The 18,996-nt window shown below is 40.2% G+C and overlaps 1 protein-coding gene across 1 annotated transcript; it reads right to left on the bottom strand.

Annotated features, from left to right (window-relative positions):
• Window positions 1–4,164: 4,164 nt before the first annotated feature.
• Window positions 4,165–15,351, bottom strand: LOC146607962 (protein NLRC3-like). Its single transcript, XM_085348492.1, has 7 exons — window positions 15,318–15,351; window positions 12,305–12,589; window positions 8,818–10,573; window positions 8,560–8,730; window positions 5,978–6,127; window positions 4,900–4,946; window positions 4,165–4,724 (listed from the first exon to the last, which is right to left on the bottom strand). Exons 1-7 carry the CDS (start codon window positions 15,349–15,351, stop codon window positions 4,165–4,167), a joined length of 3,003 nt encoding a protein of 1,000 aa, XP_085204618.1.
• Between the last annotated feature and the right edge of the window lie 3,645 nt (window positions 15,352–18,996).

The raw sequence follows: 18,996 nt of genomic DNA on the forward strand, positions 1-18,996 counted from the left end.
GTTGTACGGAAGGCCCAACAGCGCCTCTACTACCTGAGGAGACTGCGGAGCGCACACATTCCCAGATCTCTGATGTTGAACTTCTACAACTGTGCCATCAGCAGCGTTCTGACATATGGATTTCTAGTGTGGTTCCCCAGCTGCACCAAGGCCGATCAGCAAGCACTCCAGCGGGTGGTGAAAGAAGCTGGCAGAATTATTGGAACAAGTCTGCCAGAGATCAGTAATATCTTCCCCACTCGCTGTCTGAGGAGGGTGCACAGTATCCTGCAGGACCAACATCACCCTGCGCGCCACCTTTTCCATCTGCTGCCCTCAGGGAGAAGGTACAGGTCTATACAGGCCAGAACATCCAGACTGGCCAACAGCCTGTATCCACAGGCTGTGAGGCTCCTGAACTCTCTGCCCCCCTCTCACGGACAATAACCATATCCAACTTCTTAATAGCAATGAACTGGTCTGCATTGGTGCATCATATCTTTATTCTCTTCCCCCCCCCTTTCTTAAATAGATAACTATCATATCTGATATCATATCTCACAGTACAATAATATTGAATGGGTTGCATTGTTGTATTTTGTCATGTTCTCAGGTCTTTGTCTGAATTTCTACGAACATTATTGCTAAGGATTGTCTTATTGCATTGGAGTCACACTGGGTTAAATATGTACACTTGGGTTTTAAGGGGTATTTATTATTTTCTTCTTTTTTTTGGTTGTATGGAAGCCCCAAACGCAATTTCATTGTTCTTGACAATGACAATAAATAAATAAATACTAAGTACCATTATGAAAGCATGAAAGTCATAAACCTTTAAACACAAAATTATTATTAAATTAGTAAAATTAGTATCTGCAGTAAAGATTTTTTCATACACTGTATACATTGTACCACAGGCAAAGTTGCCTCCATCTTAATAGTTTTTTATTAATATTTTGTAATAATTTATTCTGTTTTGGGAGTGTTTTTTATGTATCTGTATTATACTGTTTACTTTTTGCATTTCACCCCCATGTCATACTGTGTATGGTTGTGTGTGTGTGACAAATAAAATTTGAATTTGAATTTTTACTCACTATTGGTGTCATTCATTGTCCCCCCCACCCCCAGTAATTACGGTTAGGATATATATATATATTTTTTTTTTTATTCCAATACATTCTTCTTTTGCAGAATTTAAATAACCTTTATCAGATTTGATGGTTTTGTTCCAGACTTTTCAAAAAAGTGTTCTGGTTTTCTTTCATGAATGTGGGGATTCAATTGTGTTAAAATGTACAAAACAGTGATGTCATGTTTTGTGACGAGGATCCAGGCAGAGAGACTTGATGAATTTAAGAATCTTATGATTTAATAAAGAAATTTGCAGACTTGCACAGAGATGGTAAAATTTTGATGACTGATAACAGAGAGGAAGACAACAGATGACAAGGACAGGGAGGAACAGGTGTTTAAATGCACCAAGGAGACAGTCATAGTGAACTCGGGACAACTGGAGACATTTAAGGATGCAGGGACTGAAAGAGACAGGGAAGAAGTCTCATCGTGACATGTAAAGTTTATCTTGCTTGGCTGGGCAGCTCTCTGGGTGCTCAGCACCCCCAAAGCTCTGATCCTAGAATCGCCCCTGCTTGAAACTAATTTTATCAACGGAAGATTCTTATTTTTGAAGGCTGTAAATATTAAACTTTGTGAGACAGTGAATACCAGCTGGTAACAGTAAAGTACAAATGTACTGTTCACCAGCCGTAGATAAACATCATTACTACTAACGATGGCAGTCGCTTCCAGAGCGTTAAGGATGGATCAGCTCCCCAACTGCTCCATGTTTCATCCTACTTTGACTTCAGGAACTTTATGCAGTACGTATCCCACACCTCCCCAGTGCACCAAAGAAAGAAAGAAAGAGGGCAAACACGTGATTGATCTCTCCTTAAACATAGGACGACACATCATCTCATGGTTTTTTTTTGTTGTTGTTGTTGTTTTTTATTCTTACTAAAGAGATGTAGCAAAGGTGCTATCAGTGTTGTACTGCAAGTATTCACCAAAATGTAACTTCATTGGCAGCTGTCATGTAGTGGAGAGCCAACATTGTGATTTTAAAACGCTGCATAAACAAGATAAGGATCGCGTTTACAGTTAGCCGCATGCTAACAGCCGCCAACTGGTTGTTTGGATTCTGGTGGCATGCCATTTAATCTCAACTTTTCAAATGAATCCACTAAAACTTATCCAAGTACTAAAAACTATATATATATATTATCAGCTACATAAATATGTAATACATTTCTGATTAATAACACTCTTTTCTAATTCTGTCTTGTTCCCAGTTTGGCTCAAGCTGGCAACAAACAAATGAGAGTTCACACACAGCTTAATTCCATTGTCCAGTTAAATTAAATGTATTGTATTGTATAAAGCACACTGTATTGCATATACAGTGTGCTTTATACAACCTTTAAAATCCATAGTCGGTCACCGTTTTTCCCAATCATCCTGCAAGACAGCCTGTGGGACACGAAGTGGTGGTTTTTGATATGGGTGACATGGGCTGTTACCAAGGGTGGTGTTCTGGGAATATATCCTACCTCACAAACCATCCTACCCGTTGTTTCTGTGCATATGCTGTGCGTAACACAAACCCCTAATTTACAGGGGGTTAGGGGTTGATTAGTCAGAAGTCGCGTCAAATTATAATAGGGGTAGAAACGATGTGCCAAAGTAGGTCGGTTTCTCAGAACAGCGGCATCATGGGCATCGGCAAAAGAAGTTTCTTGCACCCATGCTGCCCTGACATCATGCCAGCGCATTTTGGGGATTGCATAGGCACCGATCACCGATCGGACAAACGTCATAAATTCTGACAAAATGAATTGCTTTGGACTGCACTATCATTGGTAGAAGATAGGGGGATAGAAAATGTGCCAGTGAGCGTTAGGTGATCCAACTTTCCAATTGCCGTGCTGAAAGACTATTTCAAACAAAATCCAACAGCTTTATGACACTGAAGCAAGCAAATTTAGATGCAATCCAGACAGCCCTGCTAATATGGAGGAACAACTCCAGGAGCAAACAAGACTGGGTGCCACTGAGCAGCCACTTCCCTGATGACCTACAAAAGCTGCTGATGAAAACAAGCGAGGAGGAGCAGTGAGCATATAGGGTGGGCAGTCACATTCTGTTTTACTAGAATTTTACTAGTAAGCAAAGGCATATAGATGACTTTGTCCTGAAAAGAGGCTTATGCACCTCTCAAATGGCTCTAATGGCCACTATTGTATACAATATTTACATAACATTATGTCAAAGATAACAGCAAGCCTCACTCCAGAGCATGTCCACTGTAAACCTGAATTCATGAACTAAATCATCTGTAAACTTTGGAAATGTGTTATTTTGAACTGAAAAATAAAATGTTTTGGATTTAATCTAAAGATTTATTTGAACTTAAGGACAGAAGCCATTTTTAATTTCCTATTTGCACATCGTTTTTTGTTTAAATACTAGTAGCACTTTAATTTATTTTACCTAACATTTGTATTCTTTTAATTTTTTATTCTTTCAGTTCTATTGATTAATGTTTAAAATATATTTGTCTATCATTAAATTCTTATGTTTTATCATTCATTTAATTTGCTGTGGGATGAGACAATAAGGTAGCATCACGATTGGGCACACTTGAGCAGGTGAGGTGGAGCCTAGAACAGGAAGTTTGTCTACAGGAAGTGGCAGATGAGAGTTAGTGAGATAATTATTGACTAATCAAAAAGTTAATGACCTGAAAGTAGCACAACTTGAGATGTCACATGATTCAAATCAGCCAGGCCTTTATTTTGAATGGACCCACCACAAGCCCAAGCTTTGTCTTAAATGCAGTGTTTTTCTTCAAATAAATAAACACAATTATAGATATGGTTTTTACACTATTAACTAACCAATATTGTGTTTGGCTTTATTTACAGAAAAAAAGTATTTATTTTACTCCATTTGGTATTGTAATCGATTAATGGCAATTTCCTAAATAACTAATTTCTTACAAACATCAGGACAAGTTTTAAGCTTTTAACACTTTAATTCATCTATTTTCTTGAATTTGGTGCTGCACCACTGCTTTACATAGCAATGCTGTTGCAGGGAGAAAAATAACTGGAAGAAGCATTCTTATATCTTTAACAGTCTAACAAAAGTTTGCCTAACAGGGGGAGAAACAGAGGATACAGTATTGGACCGTAGCCTAAATCCAGGATAAAGAGGTTCAGTAATTGTAATTTTGAGGGTGTGGAGGTGGATGAGATTGTCTGAGATTCTGTAGAAGGACACAGTGCCAGCAAGACAGTCCACATACACTGCTACTCTGTTAGAAACAGAGGAGGAGGAGATGCGGCATGTTTTTTGCTTACTGTGCCACACAGAGTAACCACTGTCAGAGCACCTCAGACTCCAAGATTGATCATTTGATCCAAACCCACAGTCTGTTATGTGTCCTTTCCTTCTGATTCCTCTGTAACTCACTGATATTTCAATGTCTCCTCTCCACTCGACCTCCCAGTAACAGCGACCAGTCAGAGGATTTGTGCAGAGCAGCTGAGGACAGTCATCAAATCTGTCTGGATGATCAGGATATGACTGAATCTTCTTCACATGTGTCACCTTCCTGTTGTTGTCAGTCAGTTTGAGGTTTTTATTTACTGTGTTTTTGTCGATTGTGAGTGGACAGGAATCTGATGGAGAGAACAAACACAATCCAGCTGCAGTTATTGATCCATCATCTGTTCATTGATTGACACTTTGATGACGACTCCTGACATCAGAGGTGTGAATGAGTGATGTGACAGTTTGAAGATGGTTGAATGTGTGCTGCTTTGTTTTCATGAATCACATTAAAAACACACTTACACTTCCTCAGCCCTGGTGTCAACCATTGTTCTCCAGCAGGCTCCACCCTGAAAGGAGGAGAGGGTCAGACCAGCACAGTCTCTTTCAGCATGCACACAAGGCTCATACACATAGTTTATTATTCTCTAATAGTAATAGTAAATGAGGAATAGAAATAAATGCTTTCATCATGGCCAGAGTGCATAAAAAAATAACCACCTAAGGGCCAGATTAACTAATGTGTTGCTTCAGTCCAAACTCAGCAAAGTACTGTCAGGATTTGCAAGATTGCATGTAACATGTGGGAACTGATATTTTTGCACTAACCGCCTTGCATATAAACTTCTGGAAGTTCCTTTCTAAAGCTGCAAAATATGGGTGAAAAAACTACTTAGATCAACTGTGCAAACAGGTGTACTAATGTTTGCGTCATGCTGTTTGCACCAATATTTATTTGACATGGCAGCAATTATTGCTTGCACACGTAAAAGTGTGTTCTAGAAAAGAGAGATGTTTGTCCACTTGTGTCAGTTTATTTGAAATACCAGAAAAAGCTCTTTTAAAACATACATATTACACGGCGACCTAATTCTAAACTCGCTCACTGAACTCAGAGATGACTTGGGACCTCTGATTAAAAACTTTCAACTCTTTCATTCTTGGTATCAGGTTTTCTGTGGGAGAAATTTCATAGCATGAACAGTGAGGTTCAAAGTGAAACGGCTGAAGAAAAGAGAGGATGATAACAGTAACGACTTTGGACCCTGTTCTAAAAATAATAAGGCCCTTATTAGTCATCATGCAAATTCAGCTGCTAGCACTTTGTCAACATGTGAGATATTAATCACACACACAAACTTACAAAGAGGTCTGCAATCTGTAAATCTTTTTTTTTTTCATATTTCATCTTTTTTTTAAAGATCCAGCATGGAAAAATGGTGGTACGGTAAACACACAGTGTAGAGTTAAACTTTTGTCAATCGGGGATTCACACAGGCAATCGCATCCACACCTACAGCAGATTTAGAAAGCCTGACAACATGACAGTATTTCTTCCTCCTTTAGACACTGTATGTGATTTCAACAGGCATCTCCATACCTGATATCCATTCTCAGCTGCTTCAGCTGCTTCTCTCCTGCCTCTCCTGGATGGTTATAGCTCAAGTCCAGCTCTCTCAGTTGGGAGTTGGAGCGCAAAGCTGAGGCCAGAGAAGTGCAACCATGCTCTGTGATTAGACAGCCTGACAGCCTACAGACACACAAAACAACATGACAGTGATTGCCTCATGTTATTGTCCAAGTCTTCACTGTGGTTCACATTGTTGTGTGTTGTGTACACATTTAATAATATACAGATATAGATATATCATCTTTACCCAAGATGCAGCACCTTCCTGTTAAAAGTTCTCCACAATCTCACAATATTGTGGCAAAAATAATCTTATATTGCATGCTGTTGTCATACCCCCAGGAAGTAGGTCCAGACTATGGTGTGTGTACATATATGTATATATATGTATATATGTGTGTATATATATATATATATATATATATATATATATATATATATATATATATATATACACACATATATATACACATATATATATATACACATATATATATATACATATATACATATTTGGACAATGACACAAGTAAACTATTACAGATATATAATGGACATGGACATAATGTGTAGACTCTCAGCTTTCATTTCAGGGTATCCTCATTCAAACTGGATGAAGGGTTTATGAGTTTCAGCATCCTTAACATGTCCCAACATGTTTTTAAATGGAGCAAAAGTAATTGGAGAATTGACTCAAAAGCTATATCATGGGCAGATGTGGGCAATTTCTTCAATATGTCATTATCAGTTAAGGAGATAAAAGGCCTGGAGTTGTTTTGAGGTGTGGTGCTTTCATCTGGAATATTTTAATGTAAACAGACAACACGCAGCCAAAGGAGCTCTCCATGAAGGTGAAACAAGCCACCTTTAAACAGTGAAAACAGAAAAAACATATCCAAGATTTTGCTACAATACCAGGACTAGTGAAATCTACAGTTTGGTTCAACGAACGAACGAACGAACGAACGAACGAACGAAGGAAAGAAAGAAAGAAAGCAAGCACTGGTGAACTCAGTATTGCAAAAAGACCTGGACATGCACAGAAAACAGCAGTGGTGGATGATCGCATGATCATTTCCATGGTGAATAGAAACCCCTTTCACAACAGCCAATCAAGTGAATAAGACTCTCCAGGAAGTCGGCGTATCAATATCTACCATAAAGAGAAGACTGCATGAGAGTAAATACAGAGGGTTCACTGTAGGGTGGAAGCCACTCATAACCCTTAAAAATAGAAAGGCTAGATTGGACTTTGCTAAAAAACACAAAAGAAATCCAGTACGGTGCTGTAAAATCATTCTTTGGACAGAGGAAACTAAGATAAACCTCTACCAGAATGATGGCACGAAGAAAGTATAGAGGAGGTGTGGAACACCTCATGATCCAATCATACAACATCATAAAACATGGCAGAGGCAGTGTGATGGCTTGGGTGCGCATGGCTGCCAGTGGAACTGGGACACTAGTGTTTATTGATGATGTGACACAGGACAGAAGCAGTAGAATGAATTCTGAGGTGTTCAGAGTCGTACTTGCCTGCTCACATCCTGCTAAATGCAGTCAAAAATGCAGTCGATAGGGTGGTGTTTCATAATACAGATGGACAATTACCCAAAACATACAGCCAAAGCAAACCAGGAGTTTATTAAAGCAAAGAAATGTAATATTCTTGAATGGCCAAGTAGGGCACCATGAGTTCAAGACTTTGGCATTTTCCTGCCAGCAAATGGGTTTCAACCAAGCATTAGAAATGAACATTTTATTTTCAATTATTTCATTTGTCCAATTACTTTTGAGCCCCTGAAATGAGAAGATTGTGTTAAAAAATCATTTAGTCCCTCACCTTTTTTATGCAATCTTTTTGTTCAACCCACTGAATTAAAGCTGAAAGTCTCCTCTTAAACTGCATATGATTGTTTCATTTAAAATTGATTGTGGTAATGTCTGGTGTCTGTGGAGGGAACTGAAACTTTGAGTTGCCAAGTAGCAGCCAAGAAACTTCTAAGATTTAGAGAGTTTTTCTAAAGAGGACTGGAACAAAACCCCTCCTGAGATGTGTGCAAACCGAGTGACTAAACTACAAGAAACATCTTTCCACTGCTTTGCCAACAAGGGTTTCTCCAAATACTAAGTCATGTTTTGCTTTTGGATTGAATACTTATCTCATGCAATTTATAACTCTTATGTAATGTGTTTTGTTTTTTTTCTGGATTTTTGGTTGATATTCTGTAGGCATTCATTTAATCAAATGACAATAAAATTAAAAACTATTAGTTTTTTTGTAAGTGAACAAATGTACAAATTCAACACATAATTAATTCCCCTCAATGTATATCAGTTACCCCTAACCCTTGTTTTCACTATGCAGTTTTATGTAACAACGTCTCACAGAATTTTTAAACTGCCAGAACGGGATAACTAGAAATTCTTGGTGGTAAAGCTTCCCTGTCTTGCTGTTTAAGAATGACAGAAGGTTTAGATAAGCAGAAATATTTATAGACAGATAATTTCAGAAAATAGCTCTTGTTTGAAACAATCTGCTGAATTCTTACCTGAGAATGTGGAGATTACACTGCAGACTCTTCAATCCAGAAGATATTAGCATCACTCCTGAATCCTTCAGATCGTTGTTATTCAGGTCCAGCTCAATTAAATTAGAGGACTCCAGGCTAACTGAGGATAGAGCGCCACAGCTTCTCTCTGAGAGGTTACAGCCACTCAGTCTGAAAAGATAGTAATGTAAATTTTGTACATTTTTATTCATTTACTGTATAAAGATGGCAATGCATTTAAAAATATATATAACTTACAGAGCTTTATTGGAAGCTTTGACCACTGGCATCAGTCTCAGAAGAGCCTCCTCTGAAGCAGCGTATTTCTTCAGGTCAAACTCATCCAGATCTTCTTCTGATGAAAGTAAGATGAAGACCAGAGCTGACCAGTGAGCAGGAGACAGTTTATCTGTAGAGAGACTTCCTGGACTCAGGGCCTGTTGGATCTCCTTCACTAGAGAACGATCATTCAGTTCATTCAGACAGTGGAACAGGTTTATGCTTTTCTCTACAGACAGATTCTCATTGAGCTTCTTCTTGATGTACTGAGCTCTTTCCTCATTGGTCTGTGGACTTCTTGTCTGTGTCAGCAGGCCTTTCAGGCGACTCTGATTGGTCTGCAGTGATAGACCCAGGAGGAAGCGAAGAAACAAGTCCAGGTGTCCATTTGGACTCTGTAAGGCCTTGTTCACAGCAGTATTGTAGAAGTCTGCCCCAGGTTGTTGTTCTTCCAGCAGATTGACTCCAGAGTGGATAAAGGTCAGATGGACATGAAGAGCAGCCAAAAACTCCTGAACACTTAGATGGACAAAGCAGAACACCTTGTCCTGGTACAGTCCTCTCTCCTCTCTAAAGATCTGTGTGAACACTCCTGAGTACACTGAGGCTGCTCTGATATCGATGCCACACTCTGTCAGGTCTGATTCATAGAAGATCAGGTTTCCTTTCTGCAGCTGGTCAAAAGCCAGTTTTCCCAGAGACTCAATCATCTCCCTGCTCTCTGGACTCCAGTGTGGATCTGTCTCAGCTCCTCCATCATACTTGACCTTTTTCACTTTGACCTGAACCACCAAGAAGTGGATGTACATCTCAGTCAGGGTCTTGGGTAGCTTTCTCACCTCTGTGGTTCTCAACATGTGCTCCAGAACTGTAGCAGTGATCCAGCAGAAGACTGGGATGTGGCACATAATGTGGAGGCTTTGTGATGTCTTGATGTGAGAGATGATGCTCCTGGACCGCTTCTCATTAGCGAATCTCTTCTTGAAGTATTCCTCCTTCTGTGGGTCAGTGAACCCTCTGATTTCGGTCACCATGTCAACACAGTCCGAAGGGATCTGATTGGCTGCTGCAGGTCGTGTGGTTATCCAGAGCTGAGCAGAGGGAAGCAGGTTGCCCTTGATGAGGTTTGTTAGTAGCAGAACCACAGAAGTGGACTCCCTGGGGTCAGTGAGGATTTCTGTATTGTGGAAGTCTAGAGGAAGTCGACACTCATCCAGACCATCAAAGATGAACACAACCTGGAAGTCTTCGAACCTGCAGAATCCTGCTTCTTTGGTTTCAATAAAGAAGCGATGAATAAGTTCCACCAAGCTGAACTTTTTCTCCTTCAGCACATTCAGCTCTCTGAAAGGGAATGGAAATATGAACTGGATGTCCTGGTTGGTTTTGTCTTCAGCCCAATCCAGAGTGAACTTCTGTGTCAACAAAGTTTTCCCAAAGCCAGCCCCTCCCATAGTTAGTACTTTTCTGACTGGTTGTTCTTTTCCAGGTGGGACTTTAAAGATGTCTTCTAATCTTATTGTTTCTGGTCTGTATGGTTTTCTTGATGCTGTTTCAATTTGTCTGACCTCATGTTCTTGATTGACCTCTGCAGTCCCTCCTTTTGTGATGAAGAGCTCTGTGTAGATCTGATTCAGAAGGGTTGGATTTCCGGTTTTAGCAATTCCCTCAAACACACACTGGAACTTCTTCTTCAGGTTAGATTTAATTTTATTCTGACACATGCTGGAGAATCCTAAAAGAATAGAGAAACAACATTTTGTGTATTCAAACACACGCTGGAACTTGTTCTTCAGAGTAGATTTAAATTTAAGATGACACTTGTCAAGTGCTGCTAATAGAAACACACAAATATGAATGATTTTTGGACTGTTGTGGTTGTTTTATTCAATTTTGGATGAGCTTTTTTTGTTGTCCATCCATCTATTTTGTGCCACCTATCTAGGTCCAAACCATGGGGGCAGTCTAAGTGGAAATGCTCATCCCACCATCACCTTAAGCTCTTTTGTGGAGACATCAAGGCTTTCCCAGCCGAACCCTGATGATGGTGCATGCATATACATGATCTACACGTCTGTAGATTCTACAATGTAAACTTTGCAAGTGGCCAGTACTATTTCCAGCGTGTATATAGACTGTGCAAATGCAAAAGTTTCCACTTCTCCAAAAATACATAGAGGTTAACAACAGTAATAAATGGACCAATCACAGTAGTTGCAGGCTGCATCAGCACAAGTTGTAGGTACATTTTTAGGGAGACGCATATGAAGTTATGGCTTAAGTTATAGTGTGGGGTTTCGGAAAGGTTTGCAGTTGTAATGTACCTACAACATAAATTTAAGATAGAGACATGATTTCCACTTAATGTCAATATAAATTTTAATTCTATAGCACATTCACTTCATTGGCTGCCCGTGCATTTTAGGATCCATTTTAAGCTGCTTTTATTTGTTTTTAAATGTTTGTCCAATGCTGCCCCTGTGTACCTCTCTGAGCTTCTTCATCCATACATACCTTCCCGGTCCCTCAGGTCGGCAGACCAGCTCCTCCTGAGCGTGCCCAGGACTAATCGTAAGCTCAGAGGGGATCGGGCGTTTGCTGTGGCAGCACCAAAATTGTGGAATGAGTTGCCTTTACATGTTAGACAGGCACCTTCCTTATCTGTTTTTAAATCACGTCTTAAAACATATTTATTTACCTTGGCTTTTAGCACAGCAGGACTTGTTGATGTCTCTTAATACGTTTCTTATTAATTATATTATTTTTAATTTTAAGATATTTTATATGTAATTTAAACTGTTTCCTCTCTGTTTTATATTTGTAGCACTTTGGTCAACATAGTTGGATGTAAAGTGCGTTATAAATAAAGATGCTATGCTATGCTATGCTATTTAAAAGCAAAAAAGGCTTTTTTTAAAGCAAAGCCCATGAGGGAGGATGCCAGTTTCCATTACTTGTATCCACAGTTTTATTCTTTTAGCCTCTGGGCTTGCCTACAACTGTCCTGGACCTGGGTGTCTTCCAGATGGTGAACACTGTTCTGTTCCTCATAGATAAAGTCTGATAACCACAACAGTCCAATAAGAGAACACAATTCAAGTTCAGATTGGACAGGCCATTCCTCCCAGTGAAATATAAAAATAGTATATGAACAGTAAAATCCAAGGGAATTACAATGAAGTCCCCAGCTGGAGTAGGTTTTAGCACCATAAAAGGCATTTCAGGACAATCCCTCATAAGGAAACATCATTTTCATTCATCGGGAAATTATCAGTGAACCGGGACCTAAAAGCCAAAGAGGGCAACTCAAGAATGGATTAGAGTCAGATCACTTCTCCAGGGGAAATTTCTAAACTGGAAATGGTTAAACATAAATGGATGGACACACACACACACACAACAGACAAAGGTTAGTGCTCTAACAAATAACGCAATAATATATTAATAACAAAATATTTGATCTCACCTAAATGAGCAGATGGCCCAGAGGACAAACCTAGCTGTCGGGAAACTGTAGGATCAATGGTTCGAAGGTGACTGATCATTATCCTGCAGGCTTTTTCTCCCTTTTTCTTCACGATGTCAATGAAGTCGCGTGCCTTGTCTGCTCTACTTTGGTTTATTTCCTGTATCCTTTCTTTCTCCAACTGATTCAAGACATTGTCTATTACAAGGGCTTCAAGTAGCTGTGTGAGATTTTCTGCTGTCACCCTCTCCACAAACTGTGTTCGCATTCTGGCAAGCTCCTTCTCTGTGGAAAGAAATATAATAAACTGAAATGAAGAATTTGTTTTTGTTTTGTTTGTTTAAATAGTTGATTTGTTTTTGAAATAACAAGTTTAGTAACTCAGTCAGTCAACTCAGCCAACATAGATTTAACAGTTAATGCTGGGCAGACACTGTGCGATTTTTTCAGTCGCGCGATTCAGCTCCTGCTCAAACTGCACGGTTGACTCGCAGGGGTTAGAAGTTCATAGGTCACGATGCAGGGTCTCACACTATACAACCCGATGCTCTGATGCGACCTGAGTGCTCACACTGTGCGTCCATAAAATTAAGGTTATAACAGAAATTCTGTCGCTCGCTCTCCCTCTCTGTCTTTCACTCACATAGACACGCACACCACCACCATCAACTTTGCTAAATTGCTAATGAAAAACATTGATCAGGCAGCTGTGATTGAGCAGCAATGTAGATCCAACTATTTTCACGGTTGTTGTGGTTGTGATAATTTTGTGAGGCCACATCTAAAAGGCTCGGATGAGGTTGCCATAGTTCTACAAGTTGTGCCTCCATCGCTTGTGTCCCGATCACACGCTGCACTGCCGTGCTGCGCCGTCTTTTTCGCTGACATTTGTGTTTGCGCGTGCGCAGTGTGAGAAACTGCGGTGACCTCACGACCAAGCGATTGATGATCGGGTGCTGGTCGTGAGGTGTTAATCGCTTCTCGTTACCCCACGTATACTACACGATGCACGACGCACGATGAAGGCCAAAATCCGGCCGATCGCCAAAACGGTCGCACGACTCAAAAATCGGCTCAAAATGGGCCAAAAATCGCACAGTGTGAGCCCAGCATAACTCTCTATGAGTAGCCTCTGCAAACCTCCAGTGTAGTGAAGTCTGCTTATATGTATCATTATTTTAACAGATAAACTTGTTCAGTGTTACAGGAGTTTATCAAAGTGAACCTTGCAGCAGGCCAGTCTAACCTTGATAGTACCAGTTTTTAAGTAATATAGTCAGTCTGTGGTAGGACTCGACTTAAGCGGTCAAAGAATTGCAGGAGACTGATGCTGTCCAGTGTAGCAAGTGATTTATTCACCATTTTGTGGCCCAACAATATTTACAAAGAAACAAATAAGAAACTCAACTCTATAATTAACTCAGTTCAAATAAACATAACTGAACTTAAATCAACAGAAATTAAGGTCAAACTGCACACAGCTACACTGACCTGAACCTTTTTTCCCCCGAAACACCTGAGTTCGTCTGCTTAAATAGTCCACTTAACCAAACAATTTCTCCTCTGGACTATTCCATTCAGTAGGTAGGTAAGATGAACATGATTATAGTCAAACCTCTACTACTCCTCTTTACTGGCAACAAACTCTGTGGTGTAATCAATACATATCACAACAATAAATCTATTTCTTTATAAACCCTCTAAAATCAACTTTATTAAATTATAAGAGTTCTTCCCCTTCTGCACTTTGTCTCTTCCTGTGACCTCAGATGAACCCAGAAGGTATAAAGCAGGAAGTAAAACTACATTTCCTCCTTTTGCTTCTGCAAGACAGGTAGGTAAGGTAAGTTCGAAACAATACAAATTAACAGTTGAAATAAATAACATGTTAACTTAACAAACTTGTAGGAATTGATTTAAACCAAGATGTTATATTATATAATCTGTAAAAGTACAAAACATAAACAAACCCGGGATAGTAGATGTTTGCCTATTGCAGATTACATGTGAAATATGGTTAAATCAAAACAAGAATGTTAACTAAGAATATAGACAAATGGTCTTCTCACCCACTTTGTCACACAGTCCATAGCTAAATAAAGGATTTATATTATAAGTGTATCCCACTTCTTTTTGGCAAATGGTAAATAGACACTTCTTATACAGTGTTTTTCTACTTTACCCAAGCACTCAAAGTGCTTTACACAACTATAGAAAGCAGAAAATTAACAAGTAACTTTAGAAAAAGGCATGAAAATAATGATATGACACCACACGCACATAATGATTTGTGCTGGAGTCCTTGCATTTAATTTTCATATGGATGAGACCCAAAAACTTCACATTATTTTACATTTAAAATATATTTAATGTAATATTTAATGTGTTACACAGGTAGGTCTTTTGCTGTTCATGTACTTCTGGCTCTTATCTATGAATTATTACTGTCAATAAATTCCAGTCAACTTGCCAGTAACTGCAGATAAAAAAAATCAGCCTGCACAGCAGAAAACGGGGTATTTATTCATGATGCACCTAAGTACTTATGTTAAAGTGAACTGTCCCTATTAAATAAAAGGTAAATAAACATAAATTTGATTTCACTGAAATTTAATACACAGTTACTCGTTTTATAGAAAAAGAATTTAACTGCTAACAAACACGGGCAGGGATAGCTCAGTAGGTAGAGTGGCGGCCCCATGATCGGAAGGTTGGGGGTTTGAATCCACTCAATAAGTACCCTAGGTACCCCTGAGCAAGGTACGGTCCCTACACAGTGCTTCTCGGCGCCCTATGGCTGCTTCAACTAATATGTAGTTATTTTTAAAAAAGTTGCCTTATTTAACTGTGCCAACTTTAACTCTCATGTATGTATGTTTATGTATTTTGGTGAATAAACCATAAACAATGTCTGTACACGAAGTACAGAGTGCTCTATTATTCTAAGAAGACTTTTTTGTTTCATGTTTATTTGTCTTACTTACATCTTGTCAAATAGCCTACTGGCTCCTACCTGCTGAGCAAGCTGCTTGGTTTGGCGAATCCATCAGCACACTCCTCTACGGTCTGCTGCAGCTTTGCTCTAGAACAGAACACCACAGGAGATTTTCAGATTGTAGAGCTATTTAAGCTGCTTTGGGATTCTACTTCTATCGCACTGTATTCTTATTCATTCAGTTTTATTTATATCACACAAATCCCAACAACAGATGCCTCAAGGTGCTTTATATTGTAAGGTAGACCCTACAATAATACATACAGAGAAAAACCCAGCAAACATATGAAAAAGTTTTCCACATTTAAAAAAAATCAAAAAAACGAATTGTCCTATCAGGTCTTTCCCCTCAGATCCTGTCTTAGATCACATTGTTCATCCTGTTTGCCCAGTTTTCTTTGTGAACTTTGAGCAGGTGTCTCTCTCCTTTTTAATTGAAATAGTTCAGCATGTGTGCTGATCTGTTAAGGTGACAGCTTCCTACCCTGTCTCCTCAAGGATGTTTTTAATAGGTCTACTCTTGAGCCATATATCACTGGGCTAATTAATGCCTTTCTGATGTCTGGCTCTGTCCCAGTTGCCTTCAAACATGTTGTAGCACAGCATGTTTGTAGATCTGCAGACCTTAGCACTCTTCTGTCACATCTTCAATTGTATTATTAAATTTATTGCAAGCACAGTCTTATTTTTGAGTCTTTTTCTTTCTAGAGCACAGGACAACTTCCTTGCACCAAGGAGCCAATTAAGACCGTGCACCATAAAGCCTTCCAACATGACAATGACCCAGGGGATAACCCCAAAGAAACACAGATGTGGCTAAAGAAGAAGTAAATTAAGGTCCAGGACCTCAGAATAGAAAATCTGTGAAGAGCTGAAGCTTCAAGATGCCAGTCAGCAGGGAAGAAACCTGAAGGATTTAGAGAGTTTCTGTAAAAAGGAGTGGGACTAAATCCTTCCTGAGATGTGTGAAACCTGGTGACCAAATATATGAAACATCGCTGTGGCGGGGGCTTGGTCTTTGGCCTGCTGCAGAGGAGGGGTGATGCAGCGAGCTCACAGGGCGGCGCAGAGGTGGGAAGGAACAGGTGTGCGGAAATGACTTGATGAGGAGAGACTTTTCTTATGTCTTGCAGTGAGAAGAAGCGGCAGAGTGACAACAGGAGTGACGGAGGGGCAGGAGCCAGAAACTGCAGGGACAGTCCTGATTGTAAATAAAACACTGTTGAACTGACACACGCAGAAGTGTCCATCTGTGGGTCGTGTGTCACAATCCTACTGCTGTGCTTCATTCACTCAGTGACATGCAAATCAAACCAAATCATGTTGCAGGAACCCTCACTCACCCGTATGAGCCACGCTGTCAGCTTTTTGCCTCCTACACTCATAAAAATTAGTCATTGGATGAACTCAATTTGATTGATGGCAGGTTTTCCACGTAATACGTTTATTTTGGTTCAACCAAATCTACATACATCATGACAATTTAATTCAATTTAGTCAGTAGAACACAATGTTTTAAATACATTTAAAAGGAAAAAAATACATTAACAAGATGTGAAAGGATATATCAGGATACCAGAGTTGCTGCCGTGAGAGAGACTGATCGTTAAAGCCAGGCACAGCCAGCAGTTGGTTGCAGTTACTAATGTGTACTAGGTAAATAAAGACCATGTTTTATTTGCAGACTTCATCCTTCCTGATGCGTGTGGTGTCAGGTCGGATCCTCTCTGTATCACACCTTTCATCATGCATCTTGTTTTCATTTCATTAAGCTGAATTAAGTTTTTAGTTTCCATTTGATTCCAGCCTTATAGAGGAAACGAAACTAATGACACCAGCACAGAGAGGCTGTGTGCTGAAGAGCCCTAAAGCCAAAATGGCCCTTTGCCAGGTGTGTTTAACTTCCACAAAGCATCACAGTGTGAAAATACTTTGTTATATGTAGTATTTATAACTATTTTTCTCAGCCGCTGACACGTAAACAATCAGCATAGTGTAATATGAAATAACCTAGATTTAAACTTAATGTACTCACATTGATTTTAAACTTGTCTCAGTAAGAGAAGTGATCCAAAAGTTCCAGTCAAAGGAGCTTGCAAAGAAAAGCGTCTGGACTTCTTTAAGTTGCTTGAAGACGTTTCACCTCTCATCCGAGAAGCTTCTTCAGTTCTAAGGTCAAATGGTGGAGAGTCCCAGATATAAACCTAGTGGGAGTGACCCCCCACAGAGAGACAAAAGGACCCCCTGATGATCCTCTAATTGCCTGAGCCAAGGTGTGAAACTGGGTGTGGGTCCCAATCAGCCAGAGTTTCGGGTGAGTTCATTGTGAAACCTGGCCCCACCTTATCGTGCAAATTGCTGAGGTCAGATGGCCCAGGATGTGGGTGGGCGTTAAGGCGTCTGGGAAGGGATCTCAAAACTGGATTATAGATGGCAGAGAGTTGGTGTTGTAAACCACCGCCTCTGTTCAAAGATGGTCGCTCACAGTGGACATAGATGGCTTCTTTCACTCCTCTTTCAAACCCGAGTGCAGCGAGGAATGCCCAGACCTCTACATTGGAGAGACCAAACAGCCACTTCACAAGCGCATGGCACAACACAGAAGAGCCACCTCCACAGGACAAGACTCAGCTGTCCATCTGCATCTTAAGGATAAAGGACACTCTTTCGAGGATGCCAATGTTCACATTTTGGACAGAGAGGACAGATGGTTTGAAAGAGGAGTGAAAGAAGCCATCTATGTCCACTGTGAGCGACCATCTTTGAACAGAGGCGGAGGTTTATGCCACCAACTCTCTGCCATCTATAATCCAGTTTTGAGTTCCCTCCCCAGACGCCTTAACGCCCACCCACATCCTGGGCCATCTGACCTCAGGAATTTGCACAATAAGGTGGGGCCAGGTTTCACAATGAACTCACCCGAAACTCTGGCTGATTGGGACCCACACCCAGTTTCACACCTTGGCTCAGGCAATTAGAGGATCATCAGGGGGTCCTTTTGTCTCTCTGTGGGGGGTCACTCCCACTAGGTTTATATCTGGGACTCTCCACCATTTGACCTTAGAACTGAAGAAGCTTCTCAGATGAGAGGTGAAACGTCTTCAAGCAACTTAAAGAAGTCCAGACGCTTTTCTTTGCAAGCTCCTTTGACTACGATGACCTGGATGACTGAGAACCTTCACAGACAAAAGTTCCAGTCGAACAACTTACAAACATTACAGACTTTAGCATTGTTAAAGTACCATTGTGCCTATGTCTTATTGCTACATGCATTAAATAATTAAAGTGTGAAATAAAAAATAAAATAAAAGCTTACAGTTTATTTAAACACAGGAGAAGACGATGACTCTGCACTCCTCACTGGTAAAGACTGGAACATGTGAGCTCTTCCCTTGAATGAGAGACTCCTCCTCTGAAGGAAGGACGGGTAAGAGGGTGGGACCAGTGTTGCCAGCTTAGCGACTTCAGACCCCCTTAGCGACTTTTTTTTTTTCTAAAAAGCGACTAGCAACAAATCTGGCGACTTTTTCCAGTATTATTGGAGACTTATTTATGACGACTTTTTGACGTGAAAACGCGTATCGCTCTTACGCTCAACAAGCAGCGGTGCTGCCTTGGGCACCGCCCGTGCCAAAGCGCTCACAGGTGGAGGATAGTCCTCCCCCAGCTGCTATCAGGGCAGAAGACGTTCACACCT

The sequence above is a fragment of the Diplotaxodon limnothrissa genome, linkage group LG23 (genome assembly GCF_057381915.1).
Source record: "Diplotaxodon limnothrissa isolate DT_005_m linkage group LG23, D_limnothrissa_male_GT1.1, whole genome shotgun sequence".
Classification (NCBI taxonomy): domain Eukaryota; kingdom Metazoa; phylum Chordata; class Actinopteri; order Cichliformes; family Cichlidae; genus Diplotaxodon; species Diplotaxodon limnothrissa.

What these genes read in the sequence shown, in the direction of transcription:
- LOC146607962 (XM_085348492.1), bottom strand. Translation starts at nt 15,351, where the DNA reads ATGGATTCGCCAAACCAAGCAGCTTGCTCAGCAG. An exon ending in TGTAATCTCCACATTCTCAG is followed by an intron (nt 6,128 to 8,559) that starts GTAAGAATTCAG and finishes GTGTGTCTGTAG; the next exon opens with GCTGTCAGGCTGTCTAATCA. An exon ending in GACACCAGGGCTGAGGAAGT is followed by an intron (nt 4,725 to 4,899) that starts GTAAGTGTGTTT and finishes TCTCTCCATCAG; the next exon opens with ATTCCTGTCCACTCACAATC.